This window comes from Rousettus aegyptiacus, unplaced genomic scaffold (genome assembly GCF_014176215.1).
Source record: "Rousettus aegyptiacus isolate mRouAeg1 unplaced genomic scaffold, mRouAeg1.p scaffold_m13_p_2, whole genome shotgun sequence".
NCBI classification, from domain to species: domain Eukaryota; kingdom Metazoa; phylum Chordata; class Mammalia; order Chiroptera; family Pteropodidae; genus Rousettus; species Rousettus aegyptiacus.
The window spans coordinates 62,325,138-62,351,769 of NW_023416295.1; the positions used below are offsets into that span (position 1 = coordinate 62,325,138).

Genomic DNA, 26,632 nt, shown 5'->3' on the forward strand with positions numbered 1-26,632 from the left:
CTTATATTCTAGTTTTCAACGAAATATCCCACGGTAGAGGGTTGATTAAATACAGTGTGACACGGGCATAGCACAGGACACAGTTGTTCAAGGCGTGTAGGTCAGGACTGGAAAAACGGAGAACATTTGACCACCTATTTAACCAGCTTGAAATAATGGAAGTTACAGCTGAAAGAGAGAGCTGGGGCCATATTATAGAGTGTGAGTATCTAAGGTGTTTGGATTCCAGCTCAAATTTTAGTGCCACTAAAATTTTTAAACATGGGAGTGACTTCATCAAAATTGTTGCTTAGAGTAAGATTGATCTGAAAGTGGAGGGATTGCAGAGCAAGAGCCCTGAGGTACAAAGGTGGCTGTAATGCAACTGCCTAGGCAAAGGCATCCCGCTGGTTTTTGGCGACAAGAGATTCCAGAAAGATGCTTAGCTTCTCTCAAAGATCCTGCCAAAACACCATGTTTTTAAGAGCCAGGATGTGGGACTTTTCGTATAGTGTGTGTGAAGCGTTGGGCATGAGCACTGGGCACTCAATAATATGTTTACATTGTCTCCGTGGAAGAAACGCAAAGCAAAACAAAACTCGCAGTCGAGCTCCCTCCGCCCCAGCCCAGCAGCTCGCGTTGCCTGGCTCCCGGGGCTCAGTTCCGCCGCCTACAGGGAGCCCGGCTCTGCCAGGGCCGGCGGGCGCCCTTTCCCAGTCCCCGCCCCTCCGGCCGCGCGCCTGCGCCTGCGCCCTCCCGCCCCGCCCCTCGCCGCCCCTCGCCGCCCCCGCCCGCGTGGTCGCAGCCGCCGCTGCCGCCCTAGAGGAGCTGGGGGAGGACGGTGGCCCGCGAGGCTCGTCGCAGACAACGCGGCGGCGATGTCCGCGAGCCAGGCGAGTGCCGCGGCGGCAGCGGCGGGGCCTCGCGCACGGCAAGGCGGCCTGGGCTTCGGCCTCCCTCCGGTTCCTAGGAAGCGGGCCGGCGGCCAGCGCGGGAGCAGCGACAGCAGAGGCGGAGGCTCCGGCGCGTCTCTCGCCTCCCAGTCAGCCTGAGCCGGGGGAGGCCAGGCGGCCCGGGTGGCTGGAGGGGGGTCCGCTGCCCGAGAATGGGAATTCTCTTCACCAGGATATGGAGACTGTTCAATCACCAGGGTGAGGGGCTCAGGCCGAGGCGTTCGGGTGCGGAGAGGGTCTGCCTTGGCCGAGTGGGTGGGGGGCTCCGAATACTTCCGGAGTGCCTGCGGCGCGGTCGCGCGCGGTCTCTGTGCGGGCTGCGGGCTGCGGGGCTGCGGGCCTGGGTTCATTCCCAGTCCCAGCTCGGGGATGTTCCCGGCTCGCAGACCTTTGTCATAGGGGACTTTCCTAGGAAATTCATTCCGCAAATACACCCATTGCTCCGATTTAGGCTGGGAATGGGCAAGATTTGATGTCCTTGAGTGGCACAGCCTGGCCTGTCTTTTCAGCCTTTTTCTTCCAGCAGTTGGGTTTGCAAATCATGGAGAAATGCTGGGATTCTCTGGGATGAGGGTTATAGGTTATCCCCAGCGCACCACTGAGCGACCAGTGGTGGCAGAATGCGGCAAACACGAGGAAGCGTTCTTGACTTGTCCAGTACACCTCAGGTTTATGAGCCTTTTTTGCACCTCCACCCCTCCTTTGGGGACACACTTCTGCATCCTGAGTACTGATGGACCTCTCCCCGTTTGCCATATTTACATCTGTGTTTAAGGTGAATCTTAAGGTCATTTTCCTATTTGTGTTGCTTTTTAAAGTGGTTTTCTTTCGTTTAGGTTAAAAATGTTGGAAGTGCTTTTCAGCGAAAGCATTTAAAAAACCCTACCGCATGAAACATTTGTTAACCGTAGGTGACTAGCAGGTTCCGTACAGAGTGTAGTATTGCATAGAGAACTTAAGTTCATCTAAATTCAGATATTGCCTAGAAATGCTCATCAGGTTTATTAAATTTTATTCCAAATTAATGTATAAAAGGGGAAAGAGGATACAATTTAAAAAAGACTCCATGGTCATTAAGATACAATATAGTCAGTGGTGTACTTTTGTTTCTTGTTAACTTAGGTTGGGTAATTCATTCCTGCTGTCAATAACTTAATTTGTTTTTCTCTTGTGTAAGCTGATGGTGGTGTCACATCCCAAAGTTTTTCAACACTTGAATGATGGCATCTATTATGTACAACCACTACCCCACCTCCTCCTTCATGATTCAGCTGCACGTATATAAGAATGTGACGGGACAATAGCAGAACTGGAACTTGTAATAATGTAGATCACATGACATTAAGTGGAAGAACAATAATTTCAGTTATTTTTCTGATATAGGGATTTTTTTTTATAAATTGGAGAAAACCAGTTCTAATTTGCACTGTCTTTGGCTAGCTGTTTCTTTTGGGAGAGAGTGGGAACCAGTCACTTAACCTCTCTGGGTCTACGTTTTCTCACCCGAATCACCAAGGATCTTGACTATGTGACTGTGGAGCCTTGAAAACAAGTCTTGAAAACTTAATCTCCATATCTCAAGTATTGAAATTTACATTGCTGTGAAGCTGGTGGCACCTACAGCAGATAAGATCTATTCTAGTTTTAACATCCACAATTTTGTTATTTTTTAGTAAAGCTAGTATTTAGAGATTTAGAAAGACTTTGCTTGTAAATTAATACTGCAAGAAAATTAGATATCTTCACTTCTTATTTCGAGTCAATGATAAAATTATTTGTCTCTGTAACAAGAATAAATTAGAGATTTGCTGATGGCTGCTTGCCAGTAATAAACAATAAGGATGTGTGCATTGTTACCACTAAAAATGTACTAATAGTAATGTTCTTATTACCTATATTTTGTAATTTTTGACTGGACTTTTATTTCAGTGCTAGGAAATTAATAGGAGGAATTAATGAAGTTCCAGAAATTCAGGTGTCAGTCATGTGAATAAACTTTTCTTCTGCTAAATGATGTGGTGGTTTTATCGGGGTCACTTTTCAAAATATTTGAGTTTTTGGTTCTCTATTAAATTGGATATGTGTAAGTTAGATATATCTTGGATGCTTTATTTTACTTCAACAGATACAGAACACAGTCCTATAATCTTCACATAAAATCTTGGAAGATTTGGGGGGGTTACAGAATTTGCCAAGCTGATGAAACTTAAACTGCTGTATCTTTTTTCTGAAACCCCTGTAAAACGGCTCTTTCAGTTTATGTTTAGATAGGTTAAGTGTACAGTGAAAGCTAGTGGCTCACTGCTCAGGCTTGAAAAACCAGAGTTTGCATTTAGGTGATATATATTTAAATAAAACAGAGTACAAACTTTGTTTTACATGCTGTCGTATACATCACTTAAAATTTTTCAGCAGTCCTTTGAAGTAATAATTTATTCTTTTCCACCAAAAATTAGAAAATGAAGGTCTAATGGAGTGATTTTCCTAGGCCATACAACTGGTAAATGCCAAACGCAGGCAAGTTAAAACGCTACGTTGCTGGTACTTACCTTCTCAAAGAAGAGACTGGTATCATTTTTTTTTTCTTTTTTGTCCTGTTGTTTCTCAGTTACTAAACTATAAGTCTTTAGGACTTTGAAGAGTTGCTATCGATATCTTTTAATACAGAAGGGTGTGTGATCAGTGGCACTTATTTTGTGCCAGAAACTGTTGTAGGTGGTGGGGATAAGGCAGGGAACAAAACATAAACAAACAAACAAACAAAAAAAAACCCCTACCTTTAATGGAGTGTTCATTTTTGTGTGGGGGAGACAGGAAATAAGCTAACTCCATCTCTGTAGATAAAATAATAGCAGTTAACATTTACTGACATATAAGGTTAAGTCCTAAATGCTTTATGCCGATTGATTTAATCTTCAGTTAATTGATGTACTCTTCACAACAACTCTATGAGGTAGATATTCTCCCTATTTTACAGTTCAAAGAAACATTAGGTAACTTGCTTAAGGCACTGCAGTTAAAAGTGATAGACCTGGAATTTTACCAAAATCATGGGTAATTAGAGTTAATGCTCTTAAAACAACAATAAAATTTTCTTTGCTATAGAAGGACTCAAATAAAAGGAAGAATTTCCTGACACTGATGTGAACAAGTCACAACTTCTTTTATAGTTCAGAAAGTTCCCTCTGATAACCTGTATCATTCTGATTAGTTCTTAGAAAAGGAATAAGTAATAAATGAGTTCTGGAGAAGCTGCTGGTGCTTGGAAAGCTACTTCTGCTTCTGTTGTTGTTTTTTATTGTACGGGAGTTCAGACGGGTAGAAGGGTACATAAGGAAATGGAATAGCCAAAGGGGTGGACTGTGTCAGTTATTAAAATTTTCAGCTCTAAATTCACCCTTTGTGTATGCTCTGTAGATATGATGTTGGGTCCTTTAAATATTTTTCTTTTGCCAGCTAGCAGTGTTAAGTTTTGTCAGTAGACAGCATTGGAGGGATCTGCAGTAGGAAAGGGTTTTTTTAATTTCCTACATAAACTGTACTCACAGTAGAATCTGTCCTGCTCTTGCAGTGTGAACACCTCCAGTGGTGGTTCTTGCACTGAGTAGTGGTCAGCAGCAGCCATCGGCTTCCTCTAGCACCCACTTCAGTTAATTTCAGAATGGAGACTCTCCAGAGAAATATCTCCTAATGAATAGCTTTCCCCAACTCCCTAGATGGGGAGGATTTTCAGCAGGATTCACTGGCAAGTTCACAGAGCTACCCTCTGACAGTAAACCATGGCCCAGCCCTCCAGCAAAGTCTGCATCTCAGTCCTGGGGAATTGGAGCAAGCTCTGTGTCAGCCCTAGGGGTAGTTAATAATCTATATATTTGTCATTCCTATAATCCTAAGAAATATTCAATCCCATGTAATAGTTATTTTCTTTGGAGTAAACTTCATACGTTTATTTTTAATTTCTGTTTAGTTTCTATTTCCTGATTGGATTTCTACTTTTACCATGTGTAATCATTCCTTTTTATTTAGCAATCTGATAGGGCAAAAGAAATGTTGGTTTTTTCCCCCTGAAACTTCACTACCATTGCTATAAATTGCAAGCTTATTTTCAAACTTTTTTTTTACTGATGATACTTTTTGATTTTGAAAATGGAATTTTTAATACACAGTGACTTCATCGTCTCCCCTTTCATCTTTATATCTTCTAGATTTATTTATTTATTCATACTTTATTAAGCTCATGCACTATTACAGGTTCTGTGCTATGGCCTGAGAGAACTATAGTGAACATGACAGAAATGGGGTTTTTTTTGCTGTACATGAGATAAAAAATGATAGGGCTCAGTGATAGTTTGGATATGAGGTGACATAAAGAATCAGAATGACTCAATTTTTCTGCCTTAGTATTTGTGTTTTCTGACATTGTTATGATTCCCAGAGATAGAAGGCCTCCAGAATGACAATGACTTTTTTTTTTTTTCTTTTTTTCTTAATTTATTGGCTGGCAGTTGGAAGGTTATATGTTGACTCCTAGAAACTGGCAATAAATGGAACTGGTAGGTTGCTGGGGTTTATCAAGAGGAAATGAAGAAGGGAAGCTAGAAGCATTTTAATGACAAAACAGTAAAAGTACTTATTAGAAAACTAAAGCCTAAATGATAACTCAGAATTTTATTTAAGTATTGTAATAGTGTATAGTTGTTTTGGCTTATTGAGTAACTGCAAGAATGCTGTGGCATAGATATTCTAAAAGAAAAATCATACTAAGCAGTAAACTTGTAATGAACCGCATACATCAAAGAATTGGAATAGCCACAAATTTTATTACGTTTGTCCATAATAACATTAGCTCTTAGTATAGATGTTATATTTGAGTTCCTACAGAGTATTTGTTTTGAAGTGCATTTTAATACTTTTTGGCTACAAATTTATGTTTTGTATAGAATGGTTTTCCATGTTGGCAATCAGAGGAATAGGCTGGGATGGTGAAAAAGCCCAAGGATTGTCAAAGGATGTTTATTCAGTATAAGCATATCTCATTTTATTATGCTTCGCCCATACCATGTTTTTTACAAATTGAAGGACTGTATCAACCCTGCGTCAAGCAAGTCTATTGGTGCCATTTTTCCTTTGCTATTTGCTCGCTTTGTGTCTCTTGTATTATATTTTAGTAATTCTCTCATTATTTCAGATTTTTTCATTATCATTATATTTGTTATGGTGATCTGTGTTCAGTGACATTTGATGTTACTATTTTCATTGTTTTGGTGTGCCATGAATAGTGCTCATATAGGACAGTGAACTTAATGTTGTGTGTGTTTTCACTGCTCCACCAACTGGCTGTTCCCCATTTCCCTTCCCTGAGACACAACAGTATTGAAAGTCAGCTGATTAATAACCCTACAGTGTTCTCTTAACTGTTCAAATGAAAAGTCACATGTCTCTCAGTTTAAATCAAAGCTAGAAATGATTAAGCTTAGTGTGGAAGGCTGAAAGCTAGGTAGGCCTCTTGCACCAAACAATTAACCAAATTGTGAATGCAAAGGAAAAGTTATTAAAGGAAATTAAAAGTGCTATTCTGGTGAACACATAATGATAAGAAAGCAAAACAGTCTTACTGCTAAGGAGAAAGTTTTAGTGTTGTGAATAGATGTTCACAAACCAGCCACAAAATTTTCTTAAACCAAAGCCTAATCCCGAACAAAACCCTAACTCCCTTGAATTCTGTGAAGGCTGAGAGAGGTGAGGAAGCTGTTAAAGTTTGAAGCTAGACAAGGTTAGTTCATGAGGTTTGAGGAAAGAAGCTGGTTCCATAACATGAGTTCAAGGTCAAGCAGCAAGTGTTATTGTCAAAGTTGTATCAGATTATCCGAAAGATCTGGGTTAGAGAATTAATGATGCTACACTAAACAACAAGTTTTCAATGTAGACAAAGTGGCCTTATAGTGTAAGAAAACACCATCTGTGACTTTCATAGCTACAGAGGAGAAATCAATGCCTGGCTTTAAAGCTTCAAAGGACAGGCTGACTCTCTTGTTAGGGACTAATGCCACTAGTAACTTTCAGTTGAAGCCTATGCTTATTTACCATTCTGAAAATCCTAGAGCCCTTAAGAATTGTGCTAAAACTACTCTGCCTGTGTTCTCTAAACAGCATGGTTTACTATTTTAAGCCCCCTGTTGGGAACTGCTCAGAAAGATTCCTTTCAAAATATTACTGTTCATTGACAGTGCATCTGGTCGCTCAAGAGCTTTGATGGAGATGTACAGTGAGATTAATGTTGTTTTCATGCCTGCTAACACAAATTCCATTCTGCAGCCTATAAATCAAGGAGTAGTTTTGACTTTCAAGTCTTATTTAAGAAATATGTTTTGTAAGGTTATAGCTGCCAGAGATGGTAAGTTTTCTGATGGATCTGGGCAAAGTAAATTGAAAACTTTCTGAAAAGGATTCATTATTCTAGGCATCATTAAGAACATTCATGGTTCATGGGAAGAGGTCAAAATATCAACATTAGTAGGAGTCTGGAAGATGTTGATTCCAAACTTCATGGATGACTTTGAGGGGTTCAAGATTTTAGTGGAGGAAGTAATTGCAAATGTGGTGGGAATAGTAAGAGAATTAGAATTAGAAGTGGAGCCTGAACGTGTGACAATTGCTGCAACCTCATGATGAACCTTTAATGGATGAGGATTCCCTTTTTATGGATGAGCAAAGAACATAGTTTCTTGAAATGGAATTTACTCCTGGTGAAGATTATTGAAATAACAACAAAGGATTTAGAATATTACATAGATTTAGTTGATAAAGCAGCGGCAGGGTTCGATAGGATTGACTTAAATTTTGAAAGAAGTTCTGTTGGTAAAATGCTATCATACAGCATCATATACTACAAAGAAATTGTTTATGAAAGGAAGAGTCAGTTGATGTGGCAGACTTTATCGATTTCACTTTAAAAAGTTGCCACAGCCATCACCTTTGCAGTCACCGCCCTGATCAGTCAGAAGCCATCAAAATCAAGGTGAGACCCTCTGTCAGCAAAAAGATTATCACTTGCTGAAGGCTCAGATAATGATTAGCATTTTTTTTAGCAATAAGTATTTTTTAATTAAGGTATGCACTTTTTTTAGATAAAATGTTATTGCACACTTAATAGACTATAGCATAGTGTAAACATAACTTTTATATGCATTAGAAACAAAAAAAATGTGACTCACTTTTTAAAATAGTCACTTTATTGCGGCGGTCTGGAACCAAACCTGCAATATCTTTGAGGTATGCCTATATGAAAGTGAATAATCTAACTCTGTTTTTGAGAATAAACTGGCTTTTCACCACTAAGTTGGCACTTTTATCTTCGAGCCTATTACGCAGTTATTTCAGTTTGTAGTTTTCAGTGTGACCCACATGCTATACCTTAGACTTAAGAAGCCATTAAAAATAGTCATTGGTGCTTTATTGTAAAAACACATGACAACTCAAATAGACAAGTCTTAAGAGCGAGTGGATAGAAGTTCGTAATGAATGTGGCTTCTAGATGTTTGGGCGGGATGAAGAGGTGAAGTTGCTCTGGATCATGGACTACTCACTAGAATGCCCTCCAGAGAGATCTCAGACTGCTCCACAGAAGTGGGTGGGGAAAGTAAAACTAAAAACACACTTCTGCTGGTCTTTGTTTTGAGTTCTAAGAAGGTGTAAAGTGCCATGCACTAAATTAATTATACCACAGCTGGAAAGAATAGGTGAAATAGGAAATTTTAAAATTTTGTTAATAAATTTTTTTTTTTTTCCCCAGAGCACAAAGTTATCATTGTTGGGCTGGATAATGCAGGGAAAACTACCATCCTTTACCAATTGTAAGTATTAACTACTTAAAAAATGTAATTGTTTATAGTTACTTTTTCTGCCTAGATATTCGATTAATGAAAGCATTAAAAAAATTACATGGAATCTAAGTTATTTTGTAAGAGTCAGATTGGCCATAAAACAGGAGCTAAACTTAAGCCACTGTTTCTAGAGAGATAGGAATTTATATGGCATTTAGCATGTTCAGTTGTCTTGCTTGTAGGAAGTAGAAAAATATTTGTTTATATAGTTTCCTTGAATGAATCTAGAGTATTTCAGATAGTCCATTACCTAGTTCCAGCTCTGTTTAAACCCTTAGCTTACTCTTATCAGCTATTAGAAAAGGGACATTTGAATATAAAATATAAAAGGAAGTCATGCTGATTTATTCCTTAGCTGAAAAGCATTCAAACAATATAACTTCCTTGCTAACTAGCTAATATATTTGAACTCTTTTTTTTTTTCCAGTTCTATGAATGAAGTTGTACATACCTCCCCAACAATAGGAAGTAATGTAGAAGAGATAGTGATTAATAATACACGTTTTCTTATGTGGGATATCGGTGGCCAAGAATCTCTTCGTTCTTCCTGGAACACTTACTATACTAACACAGAGGTAATATTTCTTAATATGCTAAAATGGCTATGAGCAGAATGTGTAGGAAGCACCTTCTAGATATGAACTCTTAATCTTTTTGAAATATCACAGTATGTTAATATAAATAGAGTTTAAACATAGTAGAATTTTTGATTCCCTGTTTCAGAGTCTTTGTTTTGTATATCCATTCTCGTTGAACCTTTGTAGGGAGAATTGGTGATTGATTAGTTTAATTGTGTATTTATCCCAGAACATGTCTTTAGTAGTTGTTTTTTTAATAAATCTCATCTCACGGTTTATAGTATCATTTTTACTGTTTATTTTTGTATAGGGGAAATCTATTTAAATGACAGAGCTCTGGTGGTTTCAATCCTGGCCAAAATTTTACTGTGTATTTTGTTAAGGAATTTTTTTTTTTTTTTTGGTTATAAATCTATTTAGACATAGTCATGTTTTTATTTACATGCTATTTTCCAAGGGGAAATTTTAGACCTATGACATTTGAGAGCTTCTTTGTTTAGATCTTGAAAACTGAAAGGCTATGACAGTTTTTTTCTGTAATTGTGATTATAAGTTTATAAAACTCCAAATGTATGTAAAGATGAATATTATATCATTAAGATAGCATTAAGTGTTTCTATTGATCTGATCCTGTAAAACTTCCTTATGCATTTGGTTATGTTTTATGGAGAAGAAAAGATATATATGATTACTATTCCTGTACATAATGTTACAGGTAGCAAATTCATGGCAACATCTTAAAAAATAAATAGCTTTGTTAAAATGCCTTGAAATAGAATAAGTCTTATAGTAATAAAGCCACATATCAGTAAGGTATCAAGTGAGGGAAGAGGTAAAATAGCAGTTCTCTTATTGACCTGCCTCAGTTGATGAAATTTGAAGACCCTGAAAATTATAGTGATTTATTTGGAAACGAAAAGCTAGTTCTAAAAAGTAAATAGTACGTGTTAATGATAGGCAGTGAAAATTAATTTGGGTGCCACAAATGCCAGCATAAAATGACTATATCTGCTCCTATTCCTCTTGTGCTTCTTGGTCATGGATTTAGGAAGAGGTGCAGTGCAGCACAGTCTGCCCAGTTCCTTTATAAGTCTTTCATTGTGTCTTCTGATACTAGTCTCATCATCAGTTCAGGAAACAGCTGCACTTGCTGGTAGCAGGTGCTGTTTATATAAGGAAGAGAGCATGACTTTAGTTATAGATTATTCTTTCAATTTGTTGGTTTTAAAAATTGATTTCTTTAACTGTCACATTACTTTATGCCCACACACTTACCCTTTTATATTTTAAAATTGATATTAATAAATATCTGTCTAGAAGTAACTCAAATTTAGGACCATAATATATTTTTTTCTTGCTGACTGATAGTATAAATAAATATTTAGTATTTTGTCATTCAAGATATGAATTTAGAAAACAAAAGTGTTATATATTGGTTAGAATATTAACAGAATAGTCTAATAGAATGTTAACATATTCTATTTTCTTGTATTTTCTCTTAAAAATTAGTAAATCTATTTTAATTAGAAATGGATTGGAGCTTTAAGCTTCACAATGTATAGTAGGTATCTCTAGTTTTCCAGTAATACCATACTATAAAGTTCTATGTTCTTGATAGTTGTAGCCTGCAAATTAAATAAGCACTTTATAAAGTTTTCACATATCAAATTACATAATCACTAATGATTTTTTTTTTTTGTAATTATTTTAGTTTGTAATAGTTGTTGTGGACAGTACAGACAGAGAAAGGATTTCTGTAACTAGAGAAGAACTCTATAAAATGTTAGCTCATGAGGTAAGTAAGATTTTGGCATTAGATATGTGTGGGTGGGATATTTCTATCACATTTGTTTTATGGTCTTATGAGGATACTATTTCAAATTTTTAAGAAACGTATTTATCTTTTGGTTATACCTGCTTTATAATTTTGACACTTCCCAAATTGGAAGTGTGTCTGGAAGCAGCAGAAAGATTATGGAGTCAGTTATAGAATTTTATTTCTTTTATCCTAGATAAATTTGGTCTAGAAGTTTTCCTGAGCAAAAAGACCTAAATTGGCTTTCATTTTGCATTTTGAATAGATTAATTATGCAGAAGATTAATACTGGAAATGAAATTTTAAAGTCTCATAGACACACAGCAAGTTTTGATTGTAACTCCATTGTCAGCCTAATATTTAAAGATCGTTGCTTTTAGGTTAATCTGATATTGTCCTTTGACTAAACAAAACTGTATGACAATCCATATTTTCTTAGTTGTTGAGAAATATTACTGATAGCATAATTTAAAAATTAAATAAACTAAATAACAGTAATAATAGTAACTATAAAAACCATACAATATTTACTATAGTAGCAATTATTTTTGTATGCCTTTATTACAGATATTTTCTCAACTCATTTATAGGCAGAAATAGGAAAATGAGTATTTAGATGTATGTTATATACTTTTTTATTTTAGTGGATAAAAACTTAAAACAGGTATCTTCGTAGTACAGTTTTTTATTAATTTTAATATTGGTTCAGTGATTTGCTTTTGATTTGCATTAAGAATTTTGGTGTTTTTCTGGCAGCAGTTCAGGACTTAATGAAAGCTAGTAAAGAGATTTTGCCACCAAGATGCACTTTCCCCTGTTTTAGACTGATTTGGGGCAGCTATGATAAAACATTTGGGTTTTTAAAAAACAAAACAAAACAAAACAAAAAAAACCATCTTGGGATTGTCCCTGCATTTAATAAGTTCCAATTCTAGTTTGGGAAACAAACAACAAGCTATAAAAAAAAGACAGAAGACTAAAGATTTTTTTCATTTCCCCTTTGTCTTTTACTAAAATACAGCATTCTTCAGTTTACACCAAAGATGTTTTATTGTTTTATGAAGACTTTGGGGGAGAAAAAATAAGACATATACTTGTCTCTTGGCTATAGTTTTTACTTTTTTAACAGGTAGCCTCCTTATTGCATTCTTTCTCTAACTGGCGGGTATGTAGCAAGATCAGTATACAAAGAGCCCAATAGTAGGGGTCAAAGCCACTGAGTTTTACTTGTGGGGGCATTAACTTGGGCAGATCACTTAACCTCATCTGTTACGGGTGAGTCTACCGAGGCCCAGAGGTCTAGATGACTTGACCAGCTTTTTAAGAGCCAAGGTTTGAATTTAGGAATTCCTATCATTCATGCTCTTTGCGGGAGGTTAATAAAAGACAGAAATAGGGCCTAGTTGGAAAGTGAAAGAAGACCAAATGGGGAGATTACCAGGGAGAAAGGAATTACAGATGAAGTTGAGAACTTGAGTAAGTCGCTTAATAGGATCAAGAAGAGTCAATAGAGTTCTGGAGTGGGGACAAGTGGATCAAAGAACAAGAATGTGTTAATAAAAGATGAATTTAGACATGGGATTAGACAGATGTGTTATGCATGCCACAATAACCAACTATATTTTATCACTGATAATGATTCCTTGTATGTATTACTAAATACAAAACTATAAAATGTTTTAAAATATTGCTGAAAGCTTCATTTTAAATGAAGTGCAAAACTTTGAAGCTCATAAATCTTAAAATAGTTCCAAACACAGAAAGACAGATGAAATTTTATTCAGAATGACTCAACTTCTAGGAATTATCCTCACAAATGAAGCTCTGAGGAACAAATTGACAACTACATATGGCATATAGAAGATACTAAGTAAATACATCTTGCATGTGCTGTTATTCATCTTGAATAAACTAAAATATTTTTTTAGACTCTTAAAACTAGAAATCTGTAGTATGTAGCAGAGAGTTTTCAAAGTGTTTAAAATGGCCGATGTACAAAAGAGCTCCACTGTATACCTTGTAATTGGATCTCTTGTTGAGTTAGTGAACAGCCTTAATCCAGTGTAACCCTTTTCTGATATTATAATGCATAATTGGGTTTGAGGTTATTTAATAAAAAGTAAAGGAAGATTTTCTTTCCTCTCTTCCGAAATATTTAAAAACAGGTAAAATAACTGTTTGTTTTTTTTTAAACCAAGAACCCCAAATAAAAAAGTTAGAGCTTATGAGATCTAGAAAGATTATGGGTTGGTATTTTTTTGAGACCTTTCAATAAATGGCTTTGGTGCTTTCCAATTTTTAGTCCAGGGGCTTCTCTAAATAATTTCACTAAAAATGATGAATATAGATTATTTATAAATAAAATAGTATAAAGTGATATTTCCTAAGTTGTGCTTGTTCTTTGAATACGCCAGCATTAGCAATCCTGACTCATGTAAAAGATTCCAACAGACACTAGCAAGAGATACTGAAACCTAGAAGACAGGAAGATAGGAATGAAATCCCATGGAAAATCCATCTACTCAGTGATTCAGCCATATATCAAGTATTGATAATTGTTCCATTTCCATTTAGGATAAGAGGGAAAAACTGTATCCTTGAAAATAATATATATGTACTAGTCATAGTCCATTCATTCAGATTTTCCCTTTTATTTAGACAGGTGAACTGTGAACTATAGGTGAAACATGTTGAATATGATATCTTAAAAGTTGACATTCTTGAGAGTATCCTTTTCTGACAATGCTATTCAGGTGACTGTCATTAACTATAGTAGCATAGCTGCAATCCTGCAGAGGGCACTGTACTAAAAGTCAGTCTCCATTGTTATATAAAATATTTTATTTACGTAACGCCTTTCAGCCAAATAAGAAACTTACTACTTATATTTTTTATTAACATTTGAAAGAATCAAAGAAGTCAATGAAACTATATCCTAACGAGTAAAATAATGTGGAGCAATGTCAGTTTTTACCTACTGAAGACTTTCTGATTGAAACCAAAATATCCCACTAAAATCCCTAATAAGAAGAAAGATGGCATTCATCAGTTGAGAAAATTGGCAAGTGTAGTACCAGAAGCTCATATCTCTTAATATATAGAGGCAGAATTTTATGAGACGTTAATCCACTGAGTGTATCTATCATGGATTCTTAGCCCAGGATCCATGAATGGACTTTAGGGTGTCTGTAAACACCTTAAAATTGTGCATACCCTTTTTTGCATATATGTGCATTTTTATGAGGAAAAGATCTGTAACTTTCAACAGAACTTAAGGGAAGTTCCTGGCTGTAAAAATGGTTGGGAGAAGGGAGGGTGGAGTAGAGTCAAAGGAGACTGAAAACCTTGGTCTACTTTGTGAGTAAAACATCATACCAGTCATTTCGAGGCCTGCACAAGGGTAAAGGTAATGCTTATATTCAGGGCAATAAGTGAACTAACATTCGTTGTGAACTAACATTTGTTGAGCTGTCACCAAAAGCCAGGTACTAAACTGAATACTTTAAATGGGGTAATTTATTTACTCAAACCATATCCCCGGAAGGGCAGGTAGGTAGTAGTCTCAGCATTTTACAGATGAAGGACAGTAGCTATAATGAGAAGATCTCAGCTCAAACCAGATCCTATTATTCAGTAGCTATATGACCTTGTATAAGTTACTTACATCTGAGTCTTAGTTTCCTCATCTGTAAAGTGGGAATAGTAAAGCCTTCTTTATAGCAGTCTTGCGAGATTAAATGAATTTTATTTAGAAAATGGGTAGTATAATGGGTGTCTTGCTTAGATTAGATACTCAGATATTGGTAATGAGGAACAGATTTGGAAAGGATAAAGAACTTGCCTCAGAGTCAAGCTTAAAAGTGTAGAACTTAACTTTCTAATTGGGAAATTTGATAAGTTTAATGCATTCAATCCAAGATGGCCTTATCAAATATTCAAATCTAAGAAATATTATTGGACAAAAATAAAGGTGCTAGGTCTAAGTAGATGAATAGGATTGTTTTAGGTTAGCACCTCTCAACCAAGAATTAAGCCCTAAGGCTCTAAGCCATACATTGTATATAATGAATTAGTTTATTCCCTGGGTACCTGGAAGGTAACCTGTAGTGACCTATACCTAAGGTGTAGATTGCAGTAGAATTTTTAAAAGCTCTTGAGTGCCATGCTAAAGAGTAGTTCTTAGTAGCCAGAGAAGCCTAATTTGGAGTTGGAAGAAAGGGTAGATGTGTATTTGAAGACATGACTATTTGTTAAATATAGCAGTATAGGACTGTTAAGACTATAAATGTAATCTCGGTCTGTTAGAAATACAAGTATAGACTGAATTATTTAAAATGTCTTCAGTTTGAGGTTTCCTTCTATCAGCATAAGAACTGTAAGATGCCTTAATATCATGTCATTGAGAAATTCTGGGTTACAAAGATGATCAAAAATATTCTATTTATTAAGTTAGAAAATCTTTGAAAAAAATGCACTGGCCCTTAAGATTTTGTTTGCTTTTATAGGACCTAAGGAAAGCTGGATTGCTGATTTTTGCTAATAAACAAGATGTTAAAGAATGCATGACTGTAGCAGAAATCTCCCAGTTTTTGAAACTAACTTCTATTAAAGATCACCAGTGGCATATCCAGGCATGCTGTGCTCTTACTGGCGAGGGGTAAGAAGTTTTCCTTGTGGATAACACGTGTTCAACTTAGAAACATGTATTCTTAAAATCAAAACTTAAGGTTACCATGTATAGAATGTTGTTGTAAGGGGGAGATGTAAGACATAGTCCATGTCTAAAATGAGAAAGTTTTTAGCTTGGTTCTGTAAAGGATAAAATACACAGCATACATATAATACACATAAACATACTGAACTAACACATGTGAGTATATAGATAGTAGTTGCTGTAGGAGTTCAGAGAAAACCGGAATTTCATGGAGAGCTGGAGAAGTCAGGAAACAGTTCTCATCGGTGTGGGGACTTACACTGTAAGAAAGGAATTAGCACTCACTGTGTGTGTCCTATGTCTTGAGTGTTCCATGCAGTGTATCATTTATTCCTGACAATCGTGTAGATCAGTGGTTTTTAATGTACACTTTACACGTAAAGAAGCGGAAATATGAGGATTCATTTTTGAGATTAGTTTGGAGGTACTCACTTTTACCACCAGTGTTGTCAGAAGGAAATTGTTGCACTTAAAAAAAAAGTTAGAATGGGAGAGTGCAGTATGACAGTCCTTGATTCGAGAAAGAAAGGTAGGTGCCTACAGTAGAAATTTGCCCTAGTCCGATGCCCAGAGATGAAAGGATTTCAAGAAGGAAAGGGTTGGCATTGTTACATGTAAGGTCAAGGACCTGAAGGATGGAGAGAGAGTGCTATTAGGAGAGATGGAAATAGAAGAGGTTATAAATAAGATTAAAAGCTAAAAGGATGAACAAACTAAATAACATTTTTTTGTAGTTGTTTTTCCAAAATATGGTGGATCTGTATGTTTTTAAAAGCAGAGGAAAAGTTAAATTGGAGATAAAGAATTCTGGAGGTCTTAAATTTGGGGATGATAACTTCAGAACTCTTTCTGTTGGTTCATCCTTCACCATGGTCTTGAAAGGAAATGAATTTCTCCTACTTCAGATAATTCATCTCTTTATGCCCCAAGCTTCTGCCCTTTCCTAATACCTGAAGAACCTCAACCCAAAATTAAGACCTCTATTTAGAATCTGTTATGTGTGTACTATTTAAAAGCAGAGAAAAAAGAATTAAATTGGAGATGAAGCTGAATCTTAGTGAAACAGAAGGCACTCTTACCTTATTACAGACATTTGGAAGAGTATAATTAGAACCTCAAAAAAGCAAATCTGTTTACCTAAAGAAAGAAATCATAGATAATACCAATTGTCCACATTTCATTTAAATTTTAAAAAACTTACATATTTCTTCATCAGATAGTTTAATACATGTCAAGATATATATAGACATATCTTTATATATATTACCCTTGTGAAAGGTCTTTAAGCAAAAGCATTGATTATAATACTAAATATGATAAATCATCTAAGATTGATATACTGTTCAACTTATATACTTTGAAAATTGTGTGGAAAATATATTATTAATTAGGATAGATATGAACTCTGGCAGTTTCATTTTTAAATGAGAAATCAATAGGTGATATTATCTCTTAAATTTTTGGTATACGTGGGCTTTCATTAAAACAGTCAGCAAGTAGAAATGTTTGGTTTTAGAGGAAATATTGTTTCCCTTATGTAGTCTGGCCACCTTGGTCCAAATTCTTGGTTTTAGTATTGGTTGGCATTTTGACTCCCTTGACTCCCATCTACGTCATTTGCTAACCTCTCTAAGCCTGGGCTCCCTCTCGTATGGGAAGGTTTCTGGTTTTAGTGTTGTGAAGAAATACTAAAATAATGGATGTTAAGTGTTAGCACAGTTTCTATTTTGCTATTAGGTAACTACTAATCATTTAACAGTTTGGAGTTAAATAATTTATTCACCTATTCTTATTATTTTGTACCATTTCCTATCAATAATTTAAAAGCAAGGAATCTAGTAACAAAAAAGTATAGACCAACACCAAAACAATCATTTATTTATTTACCTCATAGCCCCTTTTTCCCTATTTCTATCTTTTGTATTGTTAGACTCCCACAAAAATCTGAGTTTTTTTTTAAATTTAATATGCTAGCGTAGTTTCTCATATCTATAAAAACTCCTCATAGATAATAGTTAATGCTTCATAACAGCCTTTCATTTTGTTGTAACATAATCTGTACAACCAGTCCCTCTTGCTAAACATTTAGTTTCTTTTACCACAATGAACATCTCTTTATATTATGGATTATGCTCAATTACCTATTGTTCAGCAATAACTGGTGTCAGTGATATGAAATTTTATTTCCTTCAAATTTTTTAATATATAGGTGTAATATAATATTATATACATAGTTTGTTTTAGCAGCTGTACATTTAGTTTAATATCCTGCCATTTTTACTTCATTTATATCATTAACATTTTATCATACTGTAAAATAGTCTTTGAAAGGAAGTTTTTAATATTTTATCATGAATGTTCTGTAATTTGTTAAATTTTTCCTATATTTCTAGCATTTAAATTTTACTTTTTGCTATCAAATGCTTCTTATAAATCTGTTTTTATGTCTGATTTTTTTTTTTATGACAGATTTCTAGAAGTAGAAAAGGGGATAGAGAGTATTGATGTTTTAAATACTCGATACATATTGCTAAATTACTTTCTTTGGGCATTCATTATATAATTACTGAGCTCCTTTTATGTATTGAGCAGTGTTCTAGGCACTAGAGATGAAACAGAAACAAAAAAAATCAGGGATGTATTGTGAGAGTACAGCTTCACTGCAGTAGCACCGACATTGACTATTACTGATTTTTTTAATCTTTATTGATTAGGTGAATGAAAAATGATACCTTCTTTTAGTTTGCCGTTCATAGCTTTTTAGTTGAGAATTTAATCAAAGGGTTTTATTTTCTGTATAGATTATGCCAAGGACTTGAATGGATGATGTCACGACTTAAGATTAGATGATCTCTACTGACCTCTTCTCATAGACTTTGTGTAAACGAAGTGCTGGACTTACCTGAAAGCTGCAAAAATTAATGGTTCAGATATATTTATAATAAACTGATTTAAACTTTTTCTATAAGAAGAAAAATTAAGACCACTTATTTGAAAACAAAGATGAAGTCTCACCTTCCAATCTGCTTTCTCATTAGTTTTTTCCAAAGCAAGGTTTTAAAGCTGTGATTTACATTTTTCTCATAATCAATCCTCTCAGGACATTGTGTAGCCTGTGGTAAGTACAAAGGGAGAGGAAGACATTTTTAACTTTAAGAGCTTTATTGTTAGTATAACCCTCCTTAGTTGAATGTTGTTCTTGTTCCATTAAATCAAAATACAAATCAGCACAGATATTGTTTCCAATATTTTAAAATGTAATGTTTCTTATAAAAGTATTTTGCATAAGGTTGTATATGTATTGTGTATGTACCTCAAGTTCAAGTTAATGGTTTTATGTTCTAAAGCAAAGTGAATAACAAAAATTAATAATATCCTTAATTATAACCATAGTAAGATGAGTACTGACATTGGTGTTAAGTGCCAATTTGTACTTTCTTCCTGTGTTCTCTGTATTGTACTAACCCCCCAAATTATTGAGATGCTTTTAAAAAAAGAGTACGGAAAAAAGCTTGACATCGTGTACCTACTTTTTTTGTTGTTGATCAAATCACACATGTGGAAACATATAATCTAATGAGTAGACTGTCAGATTCTTGGCTAAGTATTTCTAATGGGCACAAATGCACATTAATTGTTCCCTTTATTGGACCTTATGCCATCTAAATTACTGAGCAAATTGTTAATCCATTGATCAATTGTGATTAAAATTGCCAAGTAATTTTTTTTAGCGTTAATTGAAAACTGTTGTCTGAAAAGTCTACCCAGAGAAGTGTCACCTTATAAATACCAATAATTTGGTTAGGTTCTTCTTAGGTATTAAATTATATGTCAAGTATTTAAAGTGAATTTGAGGTGAAAATTAAAGTATTTTTCAAGTAACAATGGTAATTTCTTAATTTGAAGATTTTTTTATTCATCTTAAGAGTTGAAATAGTTTGAGACTTTTTTTGTTTCTATGAGTTTAGTTTTACACCATGTGAATGCATTGTTTGGCAATTATAAAATACAATTTTTTGACGCCTTTAAGAATTTGGTTTAAAAATTGATCCACATGATGTATTATTTTTACTAAGAAGTAACTTGGCCCAAAATACTTTTTGTTTGCTTATGCTGCCTTTTTATTTTATATCTGAAAGTCAGAGATATTTCTGCTATAAACAAGCCTATCCTAAATGTGTTAAAATGTATTCTTGGGTACTCTGTATGTCTTTTATTTCCCAAAAATCTGAAGGCTAACACTGGCATGTTTTAGGATAGTCAAGAAAAAAATAACTACTTTTAATACTAGCTTTTTAGATTTCATGAAGATTTTGATGAGGAATAGCAGTACATACTATATGCATTGACAAAACTTTGAAAGTTCCTTTTTGTAAAGTTGAAATATTCAGTGTCTAAAACCAAGTCATGCATGGGAGATCAGTGTTTAACATTGGATGTTTTGTGTTTTATATTTATATTTATATTATAACGTTCAAAATGCAAGTATAACATTTTATTACTTGTCAACTTGCTTTTAAAAAGTAAATCCTAAATTACTAAGCTTTATTTGTTCATATGTTCTCATAATTTTTTCAAATCACAATAAGGAATTCATTGTTATACATTAAAAACTCCCTTAAAACCCAAATCTATTTTGTAAATATTGTAGTTTCATAAGAGACAAATATTCTGTATTGTAGCCCAGCAGATCTACACTTGTCATCTTTTCTGTTTTTTAATTTGAGTAATCATGGTTTAGTCTCTTGGATTTCTGTCATACAACAATACATACCAGCACAATCCCTTGTCATCAAGGTGTTGGCTAAAACTTATTCTCATTCAGATGTTTAATGCATACACTACATTGTTACAGTTGGTTTAGTGTAGTAGATTATTGACATGGCATCATGAGAATGCATGAAATCTTATAGCACATTTGTAAAACATGATTTTGTTGTTACAGTCTACCCTTCTAGGCTAAGCATTAGAAATAAGGTATTATCTATATACTTGTGCATAAAACCAAAATTACAGTGGGGAAAAAAATTTTAATTTGTGTTCGAAAATGCGTCAAAATTATTTTAACAGTATTACTTCCAGATAAAATGGAGAGCTTCATGAATAGTCATATTGACAATTTATATATAGTTTAAGTGGAATTAAGCAAAGGGCAATCTTTTTGGTTTTTAAATATGCTACTTTTGGATATAAATAAACATTAGAGTCATTGTGATCAGCTTCGAAAAGAACAAAGATTCATACCACTGTACATGTGGCTGGATTTAAATATCCTGTGTTTGATACTAATTTTGAAAGTCATAGGACTTCTTTTGATATTTTAGTAAAAGTAACCATATATGCTATCAGCATTTAAATATGTTTCATTTTGTCATAATAGTATTTATAAAGTATATCTTACATATTGAAGATTCTTCTTTGAATTTTCGGTTCTATCTTCTTTGGCTCTCACAATGGACAAAGAATACAATGAAGGCAGGTGGTTTGAGGGACAAGGGGAAGTGGATAGAGACTATGACATTTTGCCTTAAGAAAAAAAAAATGCTTTAGCACTACTGACTGGCATTTTTAATGCATGTAGTTAAAGTGATTTTAGAAGTGTGTCATGAAATGGGAGAGTTTCTGTTTTCTGTACTTAAAGAAGTGCCTAGAAGGTAGTTACAGTGAGATCACAGACAAGTGCAGGGCACTCGAGGAAAATTAGGAAATCCCTGAGATGTTCTTTTCTTTTTTGTCTGAGTGTGTAGTATTAAGATGCCTAGAAATGGGATTCTATTTTACCTTCTCTTATAGGCACTTTACATTTCTTGCTGTGACTACAGCAACCACATACAGTACAGACAACCTCAAAATCTGTTTATATTAGTGTAAATAGAAAAACGATAGATAATTTTCTAGTTTTCTCTGCAGGCATTTTTGGGACTATAATTGTAGTGTGTTTTACTTTGTATATAGGGGATAGCAGCACATCACAGATTATCTGTAGACTTTGGGGTCATCTCTCAATTGCCCAGTTGTAGCTTGGCATCAGTCCATCTTTCGAGGCTGGGTAGAGACCAGGTTTCTTTGCATGACTTAACCTTGACCCCTCCCAAATATAATCTGGAACTTTTTGCTTAAGGGTCAGCTTTCCCATAGCTCAGGCATTCATTGCTCTCCTGTATCTTTATTCACCATCAATGAAGATATATCATCTCTGTCCTGGAGCTATCCTAAACTTTGTCAGTATCCATTGTTCCCAAAACCACTAGTTTCTAGACAGATTTTCCAGTTTTTTGCTATCCTTCCACCTCTGGCTTGATTCATTGATTTGTACTTTGTTCATTAGAGAGTACTGTCAGAATTGTTGAGTACATCAAAAGACTGGCTTGCTGTGTATTCAGCATGTAAATGCCATAAAAGAGACCTTAAATTATATTGTATTTAACATTTTAATGGTTCTTAATTTTAGCTTCACATGCTGGAAAGTAGATTCAAAAATTAAGAGAACTACCTTGACTTTGCTAGCTCTTTGAGCTAATAAGTTAGATATGGAAAGGATTGAATTACATGAGTATTATCTCTCTGTTACCAAAAATGGGTTACATTTTCGAGAATACCAGTACAAATAATTTCAGTGGGAAAAAGATGTCAAACCAGATTTATGTATAGTGTTTAACCTGAAGACATCTTTATATCCTTAAAACTATAGGCCACATTCCATATTTTTCTTCGTGTTTACTGAAAGAAAAAAGATAAACATTAAATGTCTAAAAGAATTAGTAATGAGAGGCCTATCTTTACAAAATAAACCTGTTGAAATGGGCTTTAAAAGATATAAAAATCAACTGTCATATGTTGACTCTGTAGTTGCAGTCATAGAAAATACTTGAACTTTCAAGTTGCATTTATATAAAAACAAAACTTTAATATTGTGCTCCCTCAAAGAATGTATGATAATTTTAAAACCATAATGGTAAAGGAAAGAGACAGAATTTTAAAACTTTGGATGCTAAAAAGTAACTTCTGTTAAACCTAAAAATTGTGTGTGGAATTGTAAAGAAATTGTACCCAGGATACAGTTGGGTTAATTATGCAGTATTTTTTATTATCAGTTGTCCAGCCCTTGTGTATCCTAAAAACTAAAGCTTTAATCTTTATGGTCTTGCCTGCTAGATCTTTGGTAGAAAATTCCTATGGTCTGTACTCAAGAAGTGCCTAAAATTGATTCCTGTTGATTTTTAAGTCCTCTAATAAATCATATATGTTTTATATTGTATTATCTGTGTTTGGTTTACTGATGACACAGCCCTGAGGGTTCCTAGGTCACAATTTGCGCTTTATTTCAGTAAAAGCCTTGAAATTGAAAATACCCACAATAACCTTCAACAAACTGCAGTTTAAGGAAACATGAAACCATTTTTTTCTCCTTCCTAATGTAAATATTCCATGACCCTGATGTTAATTAATGAAGAGACTAGAAAACCGAACCCTATTTCTGCTTTTAAAAATAATTTTAACACACAGAAAATTATATTGTGTGTTGTAAAACCTTAGTAAAAGTTTGTTACTTACATTAAGAATAGCCTCTTAATTTTCCTTTATTTAGTGGTTAGCAATTTTGAGTCATACATGTTATTTAGATCTCAAGCCATTTTGTGTGTGTACCCACCAAAATCCTTCCTCTTTGTTTAGATTTTACTTAGAAACCAAAATATTTAATATACCCTATTATGTTTCTCACATACATATATTTTTTTAACCATAAAATGTGACTGTAAACTCTAGGGCAAAGACTTGGCTGTATTTTCAGTGGCTTCCAATTACATTGTGTTCATTATTTTAAATCATCCTGCATGGAAAATGAAATGTGTATATGATTTTAAGTTATTGTAATGTATACCCTTTTCCAAAACTTCTTACGTTGATGATATACAGAATTCCTCTAATTATTTTTGCTTGCAACTAATCCTTTAGATTCAGATAACCTTTTCTTATTATGTCTCTGTATGGTTCCTTGAGAGGAGATAATATCTGCAGAGCACTTTTAAAGATACTTTCTGGGTTAATATTCAAGATACCACATTGAAGAGGAAGCTCTGTCTAAAGAGGGCTCTTTTTGGTTCCTAGAGATGAGATAAATGTATGCTAATTTTAATTTGTACTTAAAATACATTTTATTAATTGTATTGATTTTAAATACGACAAATTCTTCTTGTAGATATTGATCTTCCTTGCTTATTATATTTTCCTAGAAAAACCTAGATGAAAATGTGTTCCAACTAGTCTCTTTGTATAAGTCCCTCTCCCCAGTTAAGCACTATGTATGTTGACATAATCGAAACCGCATTTAAAGCAACAAATAAATTACCTTTTGAATATTTTTAGGTTTGTTATATTGGAATTTCTAATATGATAAAATGGTTTGACTCAAGCTTTGTATGCAAGAAAAGGTAGGAAGTTTGTCTTTATTGTTTTATGAACTTATGTTTCTCTGTATACTAGGAAAATTTGCACTCAAGGAATTTTCTAAAAAGTGATGATCTTAGAGCGCTTGGATGCTTTCGTATTTCATCAGTGCTGATGTGTTCAGTACCTAGGGAGATCATGCTTCAGGATCTTCCTGATTAGTCAGTTTCATGGATGACTGGGAGAAATTTTGTTTGTGCTCAGGTTGGGAGGGAGTGGCAAATTGACATAGGACCTCTCCATTGGTAAAGAAGTACAGTCAGCTGCTTTGCAGATGTGTTACTTCATCATACTTGTAACAATGTCAAGCTATAGAATTGTAAGTCATTGGGTCAGGTGACCAGTAATAGGACCTTGTTTATGTTGAAATAAAAAAATAATGTTAAGGTATGTTTGGGGGGAAATGACAAATGAGATTTTACTGGTGAATTTCTATGTTTAATATGTACATTAACTTTTTTTAAAAGTTGCATGTTAACCTGGGATAAAGTATTGTCTTTGCTCTATGCTTTACTGAGTAAAAAGAAAAAGAAAAAAAGACTTCAGTTAAGTTGTTACTCTATTATGTACTATTTACATCTACCTTTTCTTTTTGAAAGGGCTAATTATAATTATTATTCACCCATCTGTGTTGTCAGTGTTTTTATTCTGGTTTATTCTCTGAATGTGTACAGATTTATTGATGGTAGTTTTATTAACTGTCCAGGGCTGGGATCTGCCAGGACAATTGTAAAGGTATTTCCATTATGCAAATGGAAAAAAAGATTGTCTCAATCTTCTCTAAGAACTTTTTTATGGCACTTAGTCAATTAATAGAGAACATTCTATCTTTTACTTAGAGATATTTGAATTGGACATTAACCTGATAATAGTGACCAGTTTGTGTGGTTAATTGGTCTTAAAATATTGAAGAAAATGGAGTCATTTAAAATGAATGTTATTAAAACTGAATATTTATAAGAATGGTTGCTAGTAAACAGAAGAAAAATGAGTAAAAAAAGTTGGGGGAGAGAAGTCACCCTCATGCATATGCTTATTTGAATATCGGTCTTTTTTTCTCTCCACTAAAATGTAAGTTTGAAGACACCAGTGACCATGAGTTGTGCTCATCATTTTATATCTCTTAGTGCTGAGCATAGTGCGTATATAGTATGTAACAACTGTTCAATTCATGTGTTTTGATGAATGAATTGAATGAGTGAATAAATATTAATGTTTTTGTGGGCTTTTCCCACCATAAGTATATTTTCCTTACCTATGTGATTGTAGCATACTGCCTCATTTAATTCTTATCTCAATGTTACTTAATTCTGCCTTGCTTCAAAAGGGATACAAAGTGATTATGTTTTTCTCAGTTTTTGCATCATGCAGAACTAATAAATATATACAAATTTTACTTCTTTGAAATCTGTATGGACCTGCATCTTGGAATGTCAGGAAGGTACGAGTTGTAAGCATCCGCAGACCCTGAAATAGTAAATGGTACAATAGCTCTTTTGGGGCAAGATCTGTGTCATCTTTTTCTTGATCTTTTATGCCCCCTTTTTTTTTTTTTTGGTCTTTACATCCAGAATATCCTCCTTTTGCTAGTAAATAACCTTTGTCCCTTGAAAAGAATGATATTTTTACAACATAAAATAGCCTCTCGTAATCTTTTCAAATGTGTTAAGACTAGTACCAGCCTTTTGAGATTCCATGAGTTTGGCTGCCTGAGGGACCAGTTATTACATGCCTTACGTTTCAGCAAATCGTTCTCTATCAAAGTGCTTGAAATCTTGTTGAAGTAGTTCATATGTTTGGATGCTTCTAGCAGTTAGATCCCCAAATAATATTCTACTGTATTTCCATTTTTTTTTTGTACAGACAGTCCTGAACTTACAATGGTTCAACTTAAAATTTTTCAGCTTTATGATGGTGCAAAAGCAATATGCATTCAGTAGAAATTGGATAGGCTAACCTATGGTTTTGGGTAGGTTAGGTGTTTTAAGTGTATTTTTGACTTATGATATTTTTGATTTACGTTGGGTTTATCAGGACGTAATTCCATCATAAGTCAAGGGGGATTGTGATGGATATCTTTCACTGAAAGATTTTTTCATAGTTAGGAGTATTCCTTTGACTAGAATCCCAAAAGTAGAACTACTGGATTAAATGGTCTGATGGGATTTGAGAATGCCTATACCATATTTCATTTATATTGTTTTTTTTTTTTTAAAGGAAGCCTTTCCACTTTAATGAAAAGATAAGCACGTTGTCTTATC

General features: G+C 34.5%; 1 protein-coding gene across 2 annotated transcripts; it reads left to right on the plus strand.

Annotated features, from left to right (window-relative positions):
• The first annotated feature begins 803 nt into the window (after positions 1–803).
• ARL5A (ADP ribosylation factor like GTPase 5A) lies at positions 804–24,996 on the plus strand. 2 transcript variants are annotated; one of them, XM_016151106.2, is made up of 6 exons: positions 804–1,130; positions 8,725–8,785; positions 9,243–9,390; positions 11,105–11,188; positions 15,715–15,866; positions 18,725–24,996. In XM_016151106.2, exons 1-6 carry the CDS (start codon positions 1,085–1,087, stop codon positions 18,771–18,773), a joined length of 540 nt encoding a protein of 179 aa, XP_016006592.1. In that variant the 5' UTR covers positions 804–1,084; the 3' UTR covers positions 18,774–24,996. The 2 variants fall into 2 exon arrangements, with proteins under 2 accessions (XP_016006592.1, XP_016006594.1); XM_016151108.2 differs by lacking the exon at positions 804–1,130 and adding an exon at positions 1,244–1,707.
• Positions 24,997–26,632: the final 1,636 nt, after the last annotated feature.

Excerpts from the sequence above, each read along its gene's own strand:
- ARL5A (XM_016151106.2), top strand. The coding sequence starts at position 1,085 with ATGGGAATTCTCTTCACCAGGATATGGAGACTGTTCAATCACCAGG. Across the intron at positions 1,131-8,724 it reads GAGACTGTTCAATCACCAGG|AGCACAAAGTTATCATTGTT; the intron begins GTGAGGGGCTCA and ends TTTTTTCCCCAG. Across the intron at positions 15,867-18,724 it reads TGTGCTCTTACTGGCGAGGG|ATTATGCCAAGGACTTGAAT; the intron begins GTAAGAAGTTTT and ends TTTTCTGTATAG.